At 40.5% G+C, this 20,368-nt stretch overlaps 1 protein-coding gene across 2 annotated transcripts in view; it reads left to right on the forward strand.

Annotated features, from left to right (window-relative positions):
- CCDC68 (coiled-coil domain containing 68) overlaps positions 1–20,368 on the forward strand; it is a 54,520-nt gene that overhangs the window by 24,743 nt on the left and 9,409 nt on the right. For both annotated transcript variants that reach the window (XM_020905864.2, XM_070452498.1), the window contains exons 6-9: positions 528–656; positions 7,134–7,216; positions 16,921–17,026; positions 18,330–18,413. In XM_020905864.2, coding sequence (XP_020761523.2) covers positions 528–656; positions 7,134–7,216; positions 16,921–17,026; positions 18,330–18,413 — 402 coding nt within the window. The remainder of the gene's footprint in view (positions 1–527; positions 657–7,133; positions 7,217–16,920; positions 17,027–18,329; positions 18,414–20,368) is intronic.

Below are 20,368 nucleotides of genomic sequence, written 5' to 3' on the forward strand. Positions count from 1 at the left end.
AAGCAGATGTGTGCACTCATGTCAGCTGTAAGTCAGTTGGAACACTCCCACATGTGGCCTAGGGCGTGTCTGCTAAAGACTTTAGGCTCAGTGGCTCAGAGATAACCCCCTGACACCGTGGAGATAAATATTCCGCTTTTATGACAATTTCTGATTAAAAATAGAACATTTTTTACTTGAATACATAAGATCTTGGTTTTGTTCTATGGAAGTTTTGTTGAGAAAAATTCAAAAGTGTTGCTTTTTAAAAATCACTGTCTTTTCTTTCTGTCCCTCTTTCAGAGAGGATGCTTTTTAGTAACAAATATCAACTTCTAGAAATAATATTTATGTATTATTAATTCTCCATTGACTTAGTGTTGTTGTAGTCTACCAAGTTTATTTTAAAGAAAGGCTGAATTCACAGAAGTAATTCTAAACATGTGTAAATTATTAATTTATATATAGATATATAAATTACAGCAAGAGATAATATCTGTATAAGTTTAGTTAAAACAATGGTCTGACAACTGATTTTCTAACCAAAGGTTGACAAACTTGAAAAAGAACAGAAATTGAAACAACATGTTGAAAATCTGGATCAAATGGCTGAGAAGCTTGAAGAAAAACATAATCAAATTGCAGAGTTGGAGAATCTTATACAGAGAATGGAAAAGGTAGGCCCTTGGAGAATTAAAGGCACTTCTTCATGATGGTTAGGATGAGAATGAATGAAAATAATATGAAAATAAGTAGCATGAAGTGAAAGTACTCTTTGTAGTTGAAGATCTTAGAATGTGTTCGTTTCTTGCCTTACACATTTAATATGATGTGTGTTGTAGTTACTGATTTACCCTTTTACAAACACTGCAGTCATATTATCTGTCACTTTTTTTCCCAGTAAATGTATGGCTGAGAAAGGGGAACTAGGTGAGGCCATGAATACAAATAATGGAAAAGATCACAAAGTCCATCTACTACTAGTAATAGTGTACTGAATCCCTGCAATTGTAAGCACTATGTACTAGTCAGTAGAGGGTTTATTTTTGGCCAACCGTGTTCCCTTTAGGTTTGTAAAAACCTATGCCTGGCATAGGACAGACATAGTTCACAAATAAGAAAAGACATTCTATGGAAATTGTAACTTTCGAAAGAGACGATTTAGGGAAGAATACTAATAGAACAAAAATTATTAAAAGTTTTATGCAGCACTCCTTTAAGTAGCTGGCCCTCCACAAAAAGTGAGCACATACATTTCATTTGGCATGCCTTAGAATTCAGAATTCAGACAAGCCATGGGATATTTTTTAATAATAAACCAATAGACAGTTGGCATCTTTGAGTTAAAGTAGATAAGAATACGGACTTTTTTAACTTTTGGTAAGTATTGCCCAATGTTGTTGTCATTGTCCAGTCGAGACTCTGACCCCATGGACCGCAGCGTGCCAGGCTCCTCTGTCCTTCATCCCAAAGTTTGCTCAAATTCATGTCCACTGAGTCTCTGTCCTTCACACGCTCCTGGAATTTGCAGATTCATGTCCATTGATGATGGTGCTATCTAACCATCTCATCCTCTGCTGCCCTCTTCTCAATACGTTTTCATATTTATTATATGAATTTGCCAATTTACCTCCACTCTTCTCAGCCTTATTTTGTTTTATGAATCTGCTTGAACTGAGGCTATTTTAGAAATGTTAGGGCTTCCTTGGGGGCTTGGTAAAGAATCCGCCTGCAATACAGGAGACCTGGGCTCAATCCCTGGGTCAGGAAGATCCCCTGGAAAAGGGAACAGCTACCCACTCTAGTATTCTTGCCTGGAGAATTCCATGGACAGAGGAGCCTGACGGGCTACAGTCCATTGGGTTGCAAAGAGTCGGACACGACTGAGTGACTTTCCCTTTCCTAGAAATGTCACTTCCAAAGCATCACATTTCAACATTCAGGATATTTGCCTGAAAAAAAGTTTGATCAGTTGTTTACATATTTCCTAAGAACTTAATTTATATCTGTGAGTTTGGCTGAATTTGTGATCTTAATGAAGGTCCTATGAGGACCTTGCTTAGAAGCCTAAACTTAACTGAATCTAGTAATAATAATCTACATCTACATTTGTGTTGCACGGTGGGTGATGTTCAGTGTTTTACTTTAGCCAAAATCACAGGGCTGGAATGTCCTCAAGTAGCTGGTTTGCCCACATATAACACTTTATAAGTTAGATGTTTTGGACAAACTGGAATGTTTGGATGAATACTTTGCAGTGCTAGAATATTTATCCTGCAAATAGATAAAGAAGATATGGTACATATATACAATGGAGTATCACCCAGACATTATAAAGAATGAAATAAACCATTTAGAGCAACATGGATGGGCCTAGAGATCGTCATACTGAGTGAAGTGAGTCAGACAGAGAAGAAGAAGTAGCGTATAGCATCCCTTACATGCAGAACCTGAAAAGAAATGATGCAAATGAACTTATTCACAAAACAGAAACAGACTCATAGGCTTAAAAAATGAACTTATGGTTCCAGGATGGGGCGAGGACGGGGAAGGGGTAATTAGGGAGTTTGGGACTGACATATACACACTGCTATACATTGAAAATGGACAACTAGCAAGGACCTAGTATAAAGTCTAAGGAGCTCTGCTCAGTGTTATGTGGCAGCCTGGATGGGAGGGGAGTTTGGGGAGAATGGATACATGTGTGTAATATATATATATATATATATATATATATATATGGCTGAATCCCTTTACAGTCCACACGAAACTATCACATTGCTAACTGGCTGTAGTCCAATACAAAATAAAAAGCTTTTTTAAAAAGAATATTCGTCCTCTAATAAAATCCCATCGACAGAGGAGCCTGACAGGCTATACTCCATGGGGTCACAAAGAGTTGGACATGACTTAGCGACTAAATAATAACAAAATTGTTTGGCAAACTAAGCACAAGGAACATTTTCATTGAGGAAGGGAAAACAATTCCTTACCTCAATTCAAATAGAGTTGCTTAATTTAACTACTTGATTAACCAGCTTGATATTTAAATTTAGGTTCTCAATCACCTCAAACCCAGTAGCACTGGATCATGTTTAGTGGCCAGCTGTCAGTCCCTGAAAATTAACAAAAAATAATGGAATGTAATTTCTGTCTTCTGGAAACCCAGGGAAATCTGCCCTGGATGTGAGGTCATCTCAGAATTCTGGGGTATATTCACTGCACTATATATTCAACAAACATTTGAGCTCCTACCATGTACCAGGCAGAGCTAGGGGCTAGATATCTATTTGGTGGACTGGATACTGTCTCTTTGTGGAGATTGCAATAATGTATCTGGGTTGTGTGAGACTCCAGGAACTTCCCAGCCCTCCTTTCACTCATTCTCACAGGCATCCTCAGGGAAGCTGACATCCTACTGAAAGCAGGGGAACAGACCCCAGAATAAGGTTAAGCAGCTTAGATACTGGCAGACATTTTGAGAAGTGATGGCTTCGCATTCGTCTTGATTTTGACCCTTAATGGAGAGCTCTCTCGAGGAGCTTTGTGACACAGTAGGTGGACAGGACGCCTAAGGTTCAGGAAGGCCATGCAGGAAACTTCCAGAACATTCTAGTTCAGTGACTTCCTAAAGCAGAGTCTTTGGGGATCTCTGGGAGGTGGAGGTAGATGGGGATACAGTGGAAAGAAAATGTGAAAGAATGTTTTTTAACATGCTTAGTTTAAGGATACATTATATTTGTAAAGTGATCAAACAAATATAAGAAGCAAAGCTTGGTAGCTTCTTGTTTTAAGGAGATACTGAGCAATACAGGCTGTGATGAAGGGTTTCTCAGGAGGGGAGCGTGTATCAGAATGAGGAAGGGTTACTCTTAATATCTTAGTATTAATAAGAAAAAGACATGCATTCAAAAAGAAATGAAAATTAAAAATGAACATCCCCAACAAAGGTTGGTAAATACTGCCCTGGTGATGAGCACCCCCCTGGAGAAAGATTCATTTTCTACTCACTTGCACAAGCCGCTGCTCCAGTAAATAGCCATTAGTGGCATGAGGTCTGGTAATGAACACATTACTTAAAACCTTCACCATCTGTCCCACTTTAATCAGGAATGCAGTGAGAATGAATTCCATAAACACAGTGATAAGCCAGCAAAAGCGCCCAATAAGAGCATTTTAACATGGCATATGTTCCTTTGGCTAGCCGTGCACTACTGTGGCATAGTATTTGTTTTCCAGTGTCATTGATTTAGCTCTATTAGAATTTTAGAGCTCAGAGGTGCTTTTGAGACCAGCTAATTCCTCATCATCATTTTATAAACGAGGACCGTGTGAACAAGGAACTATTCCACAGTCCACCAGTTAGCAGTTTACAATCCTTTCTGTTAGGCCCCCAGCTTCTCTGATGTGGGATAAAAAGGATATCTGTGATTCTGGAATCATTTAGATGTTAACATATGGCAATGATTTAAATTGGTGTCCACTTCACCTTGATCAATAAATGAAGTGGTGAAGTGAAAGTCGCTCAGCTGTGTCAAACTCTTTGTGATCCCATGGACTGTATAGTTCATGGAATTCTCCAGGCCAGAATAGAGTGGACAGTCCATGGAATTCTCCAGGCCAGAATAGAGTGGACAGGCTTTCCCTTCTCCAGGGGATCTTCCCAGCCCAGGGATGGAACCCAGGCCTCCCACATTGCAGGCAGATTCTTTACCAGCTGAGCTGAGCCACAAGGGAAGCCCAAGAATACTGGAGTGGGTAGCCTATCCCTCCTCCATGGGGTCTTCCTGACCCAGGAATCGAACCGGGGTCTCCCACACTGCAGGTGGATTCTTCACCATCTCAGCTACCAGGGAAGCTGTCTTCAGTAAATAGGGTGAGGGAACGCGAGCTCTTCAGAGGTGTGGTTTGGGCAAAAGTGTATTGTCCACTGGGTGGCGCTGTGGAAGCTTTCCTTTCCAGAAATACTGTCTGAAAAGTGAAAAGTGCTAACTGGTGTAATGTGATCTTCCCTGTCGCCAGAAAGGAAACATTAAGAGTCCAAGCTTCAAGAACCTACTGTATAGCACAGGGAATTCTGCTCAATATTCCATAATAACCTACCCAGGAAAAGAATATGAAGAAGAATGGATATATGTATAACTGAACCACTTTACACCTGAAACTAACACAACATTGTAAATCAACTATACTCAAATATAAAGTAAATATTAAAAAAAAAATTTCAAGCTAAATACTGAAGCCTTGACCGAGGTGGAATATTTGCTTGTCTAGCTGTCTGGTCTCCTTAAGCCCTTGTTATAAAGATCCATTAATGGAGAGTAAGTCCATTAGGAAGAACGTTTATTAAAACACCATTTTTATCCCTATAAATTCAAAATATTATAAGTGATATGTTCCTTTGGTGATCCAAATATCATAATAAACTTTCAGAGTATCTTGTTCTCTCAGATCAACTAGGACTACACCAGAACAATATACATGTATATGTATATAAAACCAGAATGCCACAGAAGAGTTTTGAAAAAGCTGGTATAAATTTTAAAAATAACAGCATACATAAGATATGATGTACTTGGCATCTTCAAATTATTATATATTGAGGTTCTAATATGTTCCAGAAAAGCATGTGGACCTTTCACATACATCCCCAATCATCCCAACATTTCAATGTAGGTAGTATTAGTCTCATTTTAGGGATGTTCAAAAAGTCAAAAAAATGACTCAGATATAGAATGAATACATGTCAGATGTTTTATTCAACTCCCTATGTAATGAAGGAACCAGTAAGATGGTAAAGCTGATTTAAATAAAATATTTTTTGAAATTGGCTATTTACATGCATTTTGAAAAAAAGAACATAGGATAGGATTACTGGGTTAGATACAAAAGTAGTTAATATTCTTTAAGGGAAGAAACCGTAACCTTTGGAATTACTTTTCTACCAGTCAGAAATCCACAAATTAACATGCAACTTCACAAACTCAGGGTTCTAATCAAATAATAAATACTAAAGTCAAACACAAATTCTCCAAGAGAATTAAAAAAATTCCTTGGGTCAGGTTATGAAACAATGACCCAATATGACATTAAGATCATGTATGTTGAACCATAATTTTTGGTTAATTTTTCTTGTGATAAGAACTAGAGAAGTTAAAGCCTTGGCAAAAATTATAGTCACCAGGTTTCAAAACCAGGTCAGTCCGTGTCCAAAGACATTCTGATCTTTCTGCTACAATGCCTGTCTTGTAGTTTGCAGATTCTGCAGAAGGTATGATTTTAACCAGCATTGCAAATAGTGTCAAAACATCTATTTCCATGAAATGTGAAAAAGAGTACAATCACGACAGCTTCGTTTTTCATGGGTGTGTCTGTTTTCCTCTTGGATGGAGTTTGGTTTAATAATGACATTAAGACATTTCTTTAGGTATTCTTTCAAAATGTCAAAATTTCTGTTCCATCCTAATTAGGAAGTGACTCTATCACTTGTGGCTTTGCGCCTTCACCAAAAATACATTTACTACTTTTGTACCTTCTGACAGTTGGCATGTGAGAGCTGGGTATCGAGACCAGCGCAACAGTGTCCTTGGACACTGAGACTAATGTAGGAGAAGCAGGTGGAACGATGGGAGAACCAGTGCCTAGAGAGAGATGAGCAGTTAGCATTTGGGGTGGGATGGAGAGACACAAGAGAAGTTTGACCGAGAAGTGGGCTAGGGAAGGAGCCAAGGTCTCCAGACAATGGAGGGCGGTGAAGACACCTAGTCTTGACCTGTCGTGCAGCTACTTGTAAAGGGACGACAGAGGATGAGATGGTTGGATGCATCACCGACTCAATGCACATGAGTTTGAGCAAGCTCCGGGAGCTGGTGATGGACAGGGAGGCCTGGAGTGCTGCAGTCCATGGGGTCACAAAGAGTCGGACACGACTGAGCGACTGAACGGTACTGAGCTGAAACCATACAGGAGAATGCCTGCCTGGGCCACTGGGGTGGACTGTAACAGCTCCGTATGAAATTAACTCTTGAGTTCAAAATGTACTTCTGGTATTACAAGAAGCATCTTTAGTGAATAGTTTGCAAGAATGCCTTGTGAAACACACACACACACCGAGGACAAGAAATAAGCAAAAATTGTATCTTATTTTCTCCTAGGAAAAGAGAACACTGCTAGAAAAAAAGCTGTCTTTGGAAAACAAGCTGCTGCATCTCAAATCCAGCGCTACAAATGCTAAAAGGTTTGCAAATCTACCTCCGAAGTAAAAGCATTTCCTGGTGTATTTTCTCTCCTCTGGTCCACTGAGCAGATAGAAGGCTCCTAGCCCACAGGAGAAAGGAAGCCTGAGAGTGCGTGAGGAAGGGAGATTTCTTCGCGTTAACTGCCATGCGTCTCTTCCTTTCTAGCTCCCGGGGGACCAGGAAGGGCGCAGAGGTCACTGCGGGTACAGGGAGACGGAAGTGTGTGTGAGGAGGGGGCCACTGATCCTTCCGAAGAGTAAATGAGCCTGTCCTCTCCCCTGGTGCTGAACTGATTGCTGTTGAGGTCTCCCTTCACCTGATGCTTCTGATTTGGTTATGGATCTCTGCTTCAGCTGGCATTAAATTAGCTAGCCCACAAGTGCAATTATAAGATGGTTTTGTCATGCTCCCAACTTTGTGGAGAATGAAGAAACTACTGTGAAAAGCATCCTTAGTTCTTGGGACTTACTTACAAATATTCATTTGGTGTGCTGGTCCTTGGTGTGCTAGGGGTGAGGGTGGATTTATGGGCTTATGGATATCAAATGGCTTGACTGCTTGGCTGCTATTCGAAAAATTCTCCAAAATATGATAGAATAAATGGTATTATATGAAATTTCCTGAACCTTTTCTTTTCATTTCCTTTCTTTTCTTTTAATTCTTAAACTTCCACAATCATTATATATTCTGATATAACTTTCAAAGTTCAATCTGTTTCAAGATCGTAGTTCATCCATCTAGAACTATTGCACTGGGCACTATTATGAATCTCAAAGTGTGCACATTCTTTTTCTCATTTAATAACTTACACTCAAATATCAGTTTCTCTTGGTCCTTTGACTTTTTTTTCCTATTTCCTTTTGTTTCCCTGTTATCTCTTTCTCTTCATTGGACCACAGAAGCCAAAGTCCAGAACTGGACTGACCCTGACAATTTTGGACTGACCCTATACCTACATGTTTGAAACACACTGTGATACCACTAATAGCAATTTCCCTGAATGCCTGCGAACAAGCACCTAGCCCCAGAAGGTGGATTGCTAAGCTCTGTAGCACTGCACATCCCTAAGTTATAGGTAGGTCTTCCTAGGTGGTGTGGTGGTCAAGACTCTGCCTGTCAGTGCAGAAGACGCAAGAGATGTGGGTTCAGTCCCTGGGTTGGGAAGATCCCTCAGAGGAGGAAATGTCAACCCACTCCAGTATTCTTGCCTGGGAAATCCCACGGACAGAGGAGCCTGGTGGGCTACAGTCCGTGGGGTTGCAAAGAGTCAGACACAAATGAGCACAACACAACAGCCTACACACATCTCTGTGGATAAGGAAGAAAATGCTATGAAAAATATCCATAAATCTTTGAAATTACTTGTATTTACTCATAATTTAACTCTAAGTAAATTTTTGGCTTACCTCTTTTTTTCTAAAGAGAGCTTTTCCATGCAGTGAAACTACAGGTGGTACAATGTGCCTTCCATTAAAAGTACAGACAATTTGTTTGATTTTTTCTTTAAAAATAGTTTTTTTTTTTATGGATAATAGAGGTTTTGTTAGTGTTTGAGCCAAAAATGTAACCATTTTAAAAACCAAACTGATCTGTTCTTTCAGTTCTATTATATATGAGCCATCATGATAAAGAACTCTCAAAAAGCTCTTGACGTTTTAAAAATATCTTGAGGGAAATGGATGTTTTGTGTTTCCAGAAAGGTATTGAACGTCCTGGCTTGTGCAGTTTTCATAAATTGTAGGTATCACAAATATTTGTTTTACTTGTTACTTCGAGCTGTGTGTGGAGGTATTCACTTTGCTAAGTGACAAGAAAATGAAATCAGTATAAGTCAGATTCTTTTGGTTAAAGCAACGGACTTGGTTAAGCTAGCATCAAGGATTTCTGTTCAAGATTAACACTGGATAGATAAGGCTATAAAGAAGATGTACTCATGGGAAGACAGGAGGACCACTCTTTAGCACCTAATATGATTTGAAAAATCAGGTTATTTTGTTGACCCTGCTTAGCAATGTGTATTTATGCAGTTTCATTCTTTTGTTGTTCTTTGTTCTTCTTGGATGATTCATTACCTTTTCCCACCATCTCTTCCTTTCAAATTCCAGAGGAAAGATTCTGATTGGCCTAATACTACTTCCTGTTCTGGTCAGATTGAACATGCTGACCAACACCTACAGAAACATCTAACCAGTAGCCTGTGGCAGGTGCTCCCTCCCAATCTTGTGGGTGATCTCCACTTATTCAAGGAATAGCCTAGGCCTGCTTCTCTAGGGGGCAGGGAAGCAGCTGTGGGCGATTTGGTGCTTTAATCAAATCACCAAATTTGATTTGGTAGCTTGGGTGATTTAATTTCCCTTAAACATAGATAGTGAGTTAGATAGGTGCCATGATTTTCTTGAATTGCAGTGAGCATCATTCTATCATTTTGATAAAGATATAAAAGACTTAATATATTGGAACTTGGCATTTCTAATGTTAGAAAGCATCTCAGAGGATGATAACTTTTAAACTTTTGTAATTCAGAAGAAAAAGCTTTTTCTTGCATAAAAGGAAGAAGTCGTGTCTGACTCTTAGCAACCCCATGGGTTGCTACACACCAGACTTCCCTGTCCTTCACTATCTCCCAGAGTTTGCTCAAATTCATGTGCATTGAGCCAATGATGCCATCCAACCATCTCATCCTCTGTTGCCCCCTTCTCCTCCTGCCTTCAGTCTTTCCAGCATCAAGGTCTTTTCCAATGAATCGCTCTTCTCATCAGGTGGCCAAAGTACTGAAGCTTCAGCTTCAGCATCAGTCCTCCCAATGAATATTCAGGACTGATTTCCTTTAGGATGGACTGGTTTGATCTCCTTGCAGTCCAAGGGACTCTCCAGCAGTGCAATTCAAAAGCATCAAGTCTTCAGTGCTCAGCCTTATGTGAATATGTATATATCATTATAGTAAGCTAATCCTCACAATTACTTTTAACAAGAGTTAAAAGATTTGGCAGAAGCATCTTAAAAACAAGGTTCACTCCATATTTCTACTACTGTCAGTACTAATTGACACGTGGATGCACCTTTCAGTTTTTAAAGTAACCTCAGATACCTTATTTAATTTGATCTTTCCATTTTCCTTCCATAAGTAAACAGAGCTTCCAATTGGTTGCTTGATGTGTCAAGATTACTCCACCTTCCAGAACTTGTAGGGCTGGGAGTTAGGCTCTAGTATTGCCATAGGAAACCCTGTGGCTCCTTCCATAGAGGAGAACTGACTTTCTCAGGAGACTCCAGAGACCTTCTCTCAGACTGGTTTCCTGAGTCTGTGTGGCTGTGAGCAGAAGGCAGCTTTCCAACTTCTCTCTCTGCCCTGTGACATCTCAGACAAACACACAGACCCATTTTAGAGTTATGCTTCAGGGAAACACATTGGGAGTTAAGATAAGGAGTGTGTTGGCTTCTCCGTATCTACAGAAGCTGCTCAAGGATGGCACGTTCCTTAGAGGAGGAAACAGGGTATCTTGAAGATGTGGTTATGTATTTTTTTAAACTATTTATTTACTTGGCTGCATCGGGTCTTGGTGGCAGCACCCAGAATCTTCGTTGTGTCACGCTGGACGTTTCACTGGGGCACACAGGCTTGGTTAGATGTATATGGGATCTTAGTTTCCAGACCAGAGATCAAACATGCATCCCATGCCTTGCGAGGCAGAGTCTTAACCCCTGGACCACCAGGGAAGTCCCGTGGTTGAGTGTTAAAGCATACTTTTGTTACCAACGGTAGTTTTTAGGGTTCTTTTAAGCCTCCCTGCCCTACTGAGTGCCACCACTGAAAATGACAATGGGGAAGATTTTGACCAGCAATAGAAATGGAAATTTCTGAGTTTGGTTGAAATGTGAGCAGAGCTATACCCACGCTTTAGCTTATTCTTTCACCGTGGTCTGGCCTGGGAAAGGTAAGGACCTGGCCTCCCCTGTTCTGGCTGTGATCCTCTCTTCTATTGAGGACTCTCGTTTCATGATGGCCTCCATAAAGGTCCGAAGAAGCATCAGATCCTAAACAGCAGGAAACCTGAGTCCCTGTAGATTCTAGTGTGATTCTTTCAGTTTCAAAGAAGCTCCAGGATGCCACTGATCTCACTATCTTCTCTCTCTAGTGGGAATTCCATGTTGGATTATTAATGTTCCCAGTGTTTGAATATGTGGCAGGTGCCCAGAAGCAGCGGCATCTTGATATATGCAACATAATTTCAGTTGCCACTTTCCCTGCATTCTGCTTGTATCTCAGCACCTAGCCCTTTATATGTCCTCTGGAAGTTTCATTCCTCTAAATATCATAGTGTATTAACCCCGGGTAATAAGTGTGCTTTCAGTTCAGTCCCTCAGTCATGTCCAACTCTTTGCAAACCCCATGAACTGCAGCACGCCAGGCTTCTCTGTCCATCACCAACTCCCAGGGCTTGCTCAAACTCATGTCCATCGAATCGGTGATGCCATCCAACCATCTTATCCTCTGTCGTCCCCTTCTCCTCCTGCCCTCAATCTTTCCCAGCATCAGGATCTTTTCCAATGAGTCGGTTCTTCGCATCAGGTGGACAAAAGTATTGGAGTTTCAGCTTCAACATCAGTCCTTCCAATGAATATTCAGGACTGATTTCCTTTAGGATGTACTGATTTGATCTCCTTGCAGTCCGAGGGACTCTCAAGAGTCTTCTCCAACAACGCAGTTCAAAAACATCAATTCTTCGGTTCTCAGCTTTCTTTATAGTCCAACTCTCACATCCTTACATGGACCACTGGAAAAACCATAGCTTTGACTAGACGGACTTGTACATGCTTTATGAGAATTTAAAAGTGCAATCTTCTGAGACTATGTAAATTTGGCCACTATCATGCGCTTCATACTCTTTGTAATTGTATATTTATGTCCCCTGAATTCTAAGAAATGTAAGATTGTGTATAAAACTACATAACATAACAATCCTTTAACTGGAAGTAAATTAGATGAGGAAATCAGGGAGATACAAGAGCAGGATATAATGAGGTTAATTCACAAAATGTGTACCAGGAAGCGCTATATACCTCCTCACAGTGGTCCATTGACTTAAGTTTAAATTTTCTAGCAGCCAACCCAATGAGGAAACTGATTAGTTTTGTGATTCACCATGTCCATGTGACCAAAACCAACCAGTTCTTTGGGAGAAGTCTCTTTTTTAAAAAAAAATATGTCTATAAGAGAAGAGAGAACAGTTTCTAGGATTTGCTCATAGAAAGCACCATGAACAATGTGTTCAGCTGAATCCTTAGAGTAAACACAGAAGCTGGACCTCACAAAATGCTTTTAAAAAGGAGAGCATGATGTCAGAGAATAATTCAATCAAAGCCATACTCACAGTGAGCAGCAGAAGACAAATGAAAAAGTTCAATAATGCTACCTCGGATGGTGGAAGTTAACCCCTAGATAGATTTTAAAGTATCCTGACAATTGGACAGAGAGACAGTCCTCCATGACCTCAATTTCCTTTGACCAAATCTTTGGCAGACATTGGCCAACAGAGAGATTGCGGATTTGCTTCTCACCTCGTACTTATTATGTGGTCATCCCATGTTACGAAAGACAAAACTGTTTGTTTTCATGTTTCTGCAAGTCAAAGAGAGGGTTAACTTCCTTTCTTGCACAGTAAGGAATCTATCATGAAGAAGACCAGAAATGGTACTCTGTTCACTCTCTCTCTGCATGGTAAACTGAGAGAGCATCCTCAGTTCCCTTTTTCATCAGGATAGAGGCAAGATTTTCCTCTCTTTTAATTGGGGCTTTTTAGTCTGCTGCCGTTGCCATTCCCAGGCTGTGGACTTTCTCAGCTCCAAGCCTGGGATGTTCAAAAAGAAAACCCCAAGAACTCATCCTTAATGTTGCTCCCTGGATCCCAGGGTCCCGAACCAGTCTTCCCTTTTCTCTCCATCTTTCTTACGTACATATGTGCTCAGTTGTGTCTGACTGTTTGCAACTCCATGGACTGTAGCCCACCAGGCTCTGTCCATGGGATTGTCCCAGCAAGAATACTGCAGTGGGTTGTCATTCCCTCCTCTAGGGGATCTTCCTGACCCAGGGATCGAACGCGTGGCTCCTGTGGCTCCTGCATTGCAGGCAGATTCTTTACCACTGAGCCACCTGGGAAGCCTCATCTTTCTTCTTACTTTTGTTTATATATAATGTTCAGGTTTGGGGTTGTACTTACTGGGAAGAGTGGGGAAAAACTACATCTTCTGAATCTTCCTGGAAGTGGGAAGTTTTTCAGTTTTATTTTAATTTCAGCACTGAGTTTGTATTTATATTGAGTCATTGGGAGGCAGATAAATCCTGGATACAGACATTTGTCCTCCTTTCCTAGGCCTGGTCTGTGTTAGATTTCTTCTTGATATTTTGCTTTAGTACATCTTAATATTAAAACTGAGTGCTTCAACTGAAAGATAAATAACAGTGATTAAAGGGAGCTCAAATGGTGGCTTATTTAGTATATTCTCACATTTAAAGACCTTAAATGGATGACTGTGTTTTATGTTTATTGAACAAGCTTAAGGGATTTTTTTTTTTTTTGCAGCATCCTTTAATCACTGTTCTAGTGTATAACGCAGATAATTCTGAAAGCCCTACACTTTCAAGAGTGCTTCCAGAAACACTTTTCTTCCATCTTAAGACCTATTTTTTATTTTTATTTATCTATGATGAGCTTGATAGTAATATTCTTGTGAAATACACAAGGAAATTTCCCAAGTTTTATATTTTGAGGAGCATATCTACCTATCCCCATCCTTCTAAACACTTTTCGCATTTGGTCCTTAAGTTCTGGGTCATCATAAGACAAAATCAGACCATTTTGAATACTTACCTTTACTAATATACAGTATTTTCATATTTTATGAATTTTTAAAGCCAGCCTGACTGTGCAAATTATCCAAGTTCTTTCTTATTATCCCCCAGGAAAGTCCTGAGTCTGACTGCTCTTTCCCTCTTTTCTTTTCTTTTCTCTTTCTTTCTCTTCTCTCTGAAGAAGAGAGAAGAGAACCAGCTATCGGCCAGATTTCTGTTTGCCTTCTGTGCCTCTTTGATCCATATATCCACAACTCATCTTTTTTGTGAAGTGCCTCAAGTCACTTTCTAATTTTTCTGCTGAGTTCCCGTGCCCTTGATTTATAGATGCTCGTTATATATTTTGGATACAGTGCCTTTATTATTCATTTATGTTACTGAGATTCTGAGGCTATCTGATCAACTTTCATTTGATGAGCAGTAGTTTTAAGTTTTTGTCTAGTCAAACTTATTAGTCTTTTCCTTTGCAGTTAGTACTGTTCTGAGTCCTATTGGGTTGGCCAAAAAGTTCATATGGAAAAACCGAAATGAACTTTTTTGCCAATCCAGGATTTTAACAATCTTTCTGTATTCCAAATTCATTAAAATACTCTTCTATATTATCTTCTGAAATTTTTTTGGGTCCCCAGTTTTATCTTCCATAGAATTTTTTTTTTTTTTTTTTGATGAGGTGTTCAGTCCAGTCACTCAGTCGTGTCTGACTCTTTGCAACCCCATGAATCACAGCACACCAGGCCTCCCTGTCCATCACCAACTCCTGGAGTCTACTCAAACTCATGTCCATCGAGTTGGTGATGCCATCCAGCCATCTCATCCTCTGTCTCCCCTTCTCCTCCTGCCCCGAATCCCTCCAAGCATCAGGGTCTTTTCCAATGAGTCAACTCTTTGCATGAGGTGGCCAAAGTATTGGAGTTTCAGCTTCAGCATCAGTCCTTCCAATGAACACCCAGGACTGATCTCCTTTAGGATGGACTGGTTGGATCTCCTTGCAGTCCAAGGGACTCTCAAGAGTCTTTTCCAACACCACAGTTCAAAAGCATCAATTCTTCTGTGCTCAGGGTTTCTTTATAATCCAACTCTCACATCTGTACATGACTACTGGAAAAACTATAGCCTTGACTAGACGGACCTTTGTTGACAAAGTAATGTCTCTGCTTTTTAATATGCTGTCTAGGTTGATCATAACTTTTCTTCCAAGGAGCAAGCATCTTTTAATTTCATGGCTGCAGTCACCATCTGCAGTGATTTTGGAGCCCAGAAAAATAAAGTCAGCCACTGTTTCCACTGTTTCCCCATCTATTTGCCATTAAGTGACGGGACCAGATGCCATGATCTTAGTTTTCTGAATGTTGAGCTTTAAGCCAACTTTTTCACTCTCCTCTTTAACTTTCATCAAGAGGCTTTTTAGTTCTTCTTCACTTTCTGATGAGGTGAGGTTAGGATTAATCTCCTTTTTCTTTTTTTCCTGTGAGTATCCAGTTATCACAATATCATTTGTTGAAAATACCATCTTTTTTAAAAAAATAATATTCTATAGCATCATCTTTGATATAAATTGTTGGTCTATCTCTGCATTTTACATATGTAAATGTAAAATAAAAGTGGTGTAGTTATAGCATAATTAGTTTTATCAGTCTTCTGTAGATGAACATTTAGATTGTTCCCATTTTTAATGTTGTGGACAATAGCAAACTATATTTTATGTATATTTTGTGACATATACATGGTATGTAATTGTACAGCACTTTATAGTAGAAATCATTTCATTACACAGGATAAATAATGATGGCTATCTTTATACATCATTTGTACTTGTGCAAACATTACTATAGTTTTTTTCTATAGCAATTTTTTCTACAGTAAAACAAATTCTTTTTAAAGCTCTCTTAAATAAGACTGAACAAGGGGAAAATTAATATATAGTCTTAAATATTGCAAGTTGCATGAAAGCTACTTGGTTTTAAGCAACTTTATTATATATTAAACATTATTGAGAGAACCATAGTGTTTAGTATTGTCCTACTCAAAGCAGTCAAAGCCTGGCTCATGGACCGTCAAAATCATTGGAACACCTAGAGCCCTACGCCAGCCTATTGGATCGAGTATGCATTTAATAAGATTCCTGACAATTTAATAAGCTCTTCCAATACATATTAAGTTTGAGAAGCAGTGTTTCAGTACATGATGTAAAACAATGGAAACTCTTTTTAAAAAATAAGAACAAGTTCTGTAGTGTCACGTGAATTTCCATGACCTTTGTAATATTTATAGAGTATAAAAAGTCAGAATTGCGATTGCATTGGATCTTGGCTCCTAATTGTAAAACCTTAATAAGCTAAAATAAAACAGTACTTTGTAAAAACTCATTTTCCAAAAGCACATTCACTTCACCTCTGAAAGTGTGCCATACAATCTTGCAGTGCTGTAAAGGCAAGGATTATTATAACTGGTTTCTGATATATATGAAGATTCCTGGCCCTGTGCCCTACTATCCCATGTGTGTGGTATGGCTGCTAGGTCTCTGGGTGTTCCCATAGGTGAGGCAGATTAGTTATGTAAGGGCTTCATCTGGCTCAGTCCAACTTGACTCAACTACCTGCTGGAAGGAGGGAAGTCACAGGGGGCCACAGAGGCGCTTTTGACATGAACTGATCTTCTCATTCAAGTTCATGTCTGAGCTAATCAGAGGCTGCTTCGTGGCTGTTTGTCTTCATGTGTCTTGTTTGGCATAAGACATCCTACCCACACGTTGCCCAGTAGTAGAGTAGTGTGTGAGGAGAGCTAGGTAGCACAGCTGTAAAAATAGCTGTATAATGCATTAGCAAATCTTTCTTTTTTCCTTTGCATTTCCAGTTGCCAGGATCTTCAAAAGGAGATTTCCCTCCTCCAGGAGCAGATCTCACATCTGCAGTTTGTGATTCACTCCCAGCATCAGAACCTGCGCAGCGTCATCCAGGAGGTCAGGTTAATCAAGTGTGTTTCTCTGGCAGATGGTATGTTTACAGCGAGAAGACCAAACACACGCGCCTTGTCTGGACTCTACAAGCACTGAGATTCTTCTTCCCACTGACATTTCCTTGTTATTCTCAAGCGACATGGCTCTGTTTTCAGTGTCCTCTTTTGTCTCTTTGCCCACACCTGTGATGTTCTCAATGAACATATTTGGGAAGTTATATTTACCCTTTAGAGGTTTCAGTGATTTTTTTTTTTTTTTACAGTGTTCTGAGCCAGGTAATGTACACTGTTCTTTAGAAGATTTTTTTAGTTTAAGAGATTCAGCTTTCTTAGGGAAGAAATTATCTGTTTTCATTACCTCATGAAAAATGGTTAATTTACACAGGGGGTGTGTTAGCACCCGGACGCGGTCTGGCCCTTCTTCACTGGGAACACCTTGACAGGTGAAAGGTCATTGTGATGGCAGCCAGGTGGATGGTGAATTGCACGCTCAATTTACGTCAATATTTATATTGCTCTGATTTGGAAATTTGCTTTAGACTTAAAACCAGACCTTCATTTTTGTTTGCTACGTAATATTCGTCTCTAAATGGAGTCCTTCCAAATAACTCAAATGCCTTCCTAACACAAATGCAGCATTTGTACTTGGTTGGCTCGATCTCACCAAAAGGCCAGAGTGTTGAGTCCTGGCACCTTGAGAGCCAGGGAGGATGGAAGGGGCATCCCATTTTACAGATGAGAAGGCTGAGGTCCACAGTAGTTAAATGGCAGAGGTGGCCTTGGAAGCCACGTGCTTCCTCTCTTGTGGCCTCACCCTGGACTCCGTCACCCCACCTCCCCATCACTCCCATGTTGCCTCTTAGCAGATGCTGTTTCTCCGAAGCGAAGTGGGCTCACCTTAACGTGCTGCTGGTTGACCAGACCTCCGCTGCAGGGGGTCGCCCTCGGCCAGGCTGTGGTTTCCACCGCGTCCACTGGCCTCTGCTTCTGCAGGAGGGAAGCGGCATGGGGCTGAGTCAGACGAGCACCCGTGTTGCTTCCTACAGGATGCATCCTGCTGAGCTTGGCCTAGACAGGTTTTCTAAAGATGAAAATGTTTAATCCCACCAGCTGTGTGCTTTCTTGTCCCCAGGTGCCAATTTGTCCTGCTATTTTCTGTAGCCTGCTGAGTCTGCTAATGCTCGGGATTTAATTTTGTTTATTTGATAAACATTATTTGACCACAGAAACCTGCACAATTTCTGACTTAAGGAACTATTCCCCGTTGTCTGGCAAGATTTTTTTCATTTCTATTTCTCAATTCTTAGATAGAGGCCTTAAAAAATAATTTAAAAGAACAAGATAAGAGAATTGAAGATCTGCAAGAAAAAGTTAACATACTGGAAGCCCAGGTAAGGAGGGCATCTATTGTATATTTCAGTGTGAATGTGAGTGTGTGTATGTTCAGTGTATCTGTGAGTCTGTATATGAATGTGTCCTCTGAGTGTGTGTGACATGCCTGTGTGTGAATGCTTTGTGTGATGGTGTGACACTATGTCCAAGTATGTCTGTATGTGAATGTGTGTGTCTGTGTGATTGTGTGTGACTGTGTGTATGTCTATGTATGAATGCAGGTCTATGTGTCTGTCTATGAGTGTCTTTTTGTGAATGTGTGTGCATCTTCTATGCATAAGAATTATAGCTTTGCTGGGGAGGTACTCTCAATAATTATTTATTATCAGTTCTATGGGCTTTCCTGGTGGCTCAGATGGTAAGGAATCTGCCTGCAATACAGGAGACCCAGGCTCAATCCCTAGGTTGGGAAGATCCTCTGGAGAAGGAAATGGCAACCCACTCCAGTATTCTTGCTTGGAAAATTCCATGGATAGAGGAGCCTGGCGGGCTACAGTCCATGAGTTTGCAGAGTCGGACATAAGTGAGTGACTGAACACACATCAATATTAAGTTGTTGTTAAAGGTTCATTCAAATTTTCAGCACTACTGTCTCTCTTGGGGAGGTCAATGATACTATCTCTCCATGTAGACTTGAATTAGAAGCTTGGTCAAAGCCCCTCTTGTGTGAAATCAGCTCAGCTAGAGAGCCAGGTTTGCTGTCTCCTTCTTTCCCCCTATTCTGAGATGTCCTCTCTCCTCTTCTTTCTTCGTCTACATCCATCAGGGCATGCAGGCTTTGCCTCAGGGCTCACTGACTTTAAGAACCTAATTGAAATTTTCTTATGTTTCAGTGTTTTAAAACTTATCATGAAACTATAATTGATGTGATACACCATGATTTTCTGCCCACTCGTCCCTGTTAATGGGGAAGCCCTCTTTAGGCGTTCAGCTGCAGTCCCAGGCTGGCGCTGTCCCCCCAGCGCCCCGCCGCTCATAGGAAGCACAGCAAAGCCTCGTGGTTGTTGGAGCTTGAGGACGCCTGTGCCTCCAGCTCCGCTTTGCTTGGTGCGCAGGGTCAGCCCTCCTGTCTCTGTTGAGTGACTTCTTCACGGGCCGCCTAGGCCTGCTCGCCATTTCTGCTTCATCCCTCGGTATTGTGGACCCTTGCCTTCCGTGGAAATCTCATCTTTTGGAGCTGCGCTGCTCCCGGGACAGGCCAGAGAGGAGCGCCGTGATCCGATTCCCAGCACTCACCTCACCATTCCTTCTGCCTTCACATTCTTTCCGCTTTCCTCAAACAGAAGAAAAAAGTCGTCATAACATAGAGAGGCTGTAAATATTTTGCATCTTCAGTTGTGTAATCATCCCCCTGTTTTGCCATTTCTGCCTTCCTAGAGGACCACTGTTGTCTTTATTCTAGAGGGTCAGCTCTTGGAATATTGGGTTTTCCTTAAATTCTCACCTAATTTAGCTTATCGGGGACTGATGAGGGCCAGGCTCACAGCTCTGTCGAGCTGAAAAATGTAGTGATTGTAGAATAGTTGGCTCAGATCTGTGTCCACTCAAGCACCCATAACTGCTTCTCAGTTTACATCAGGTGATGCGATTTAGGTCTCATTAGAGCCTCGTCCTCAGAAGAAATGTCTCTAAAGGCGTTTCCTCACAGCTTTTCTTACATAGTTGCCTTTTGGCAAATGTTATTTATAAAATGTTTTCTCTTAAAGTATTTTAATAACTATTTTTCTCTTTTTGCATAACTAACATATGTTCATTCATCCTGTACAAAGTAGGAAAGACAGATAAGCAAATATAACAAGAAAATCACTCAAATATACTGTCCATGGACAGTTATTCAGCACGGTTATGTATATCTCTATTTCTGTGGGAATTTTGTGCCTGTTACATACTTGTGTGCATATATTAAAGACACAGACTATATATGGCACCATTTTATTGTAAACTTTTATTTGTT

Source organism: Odocoileus virginianus, chromosome 22 (genome assembly GCF_023699985.2).
Source record: "Odocoileus virginianus isolate 20LAN1187 ecotype Illinois chromosome 22, Ovbor_1.2, whole genome shotgun sequence".
NCBI lineage: Eukaryota > Metazoa > Chordata > Mammalia > Artiodactyla > Cervidae > Odocoileus > Odocoileus virginianus.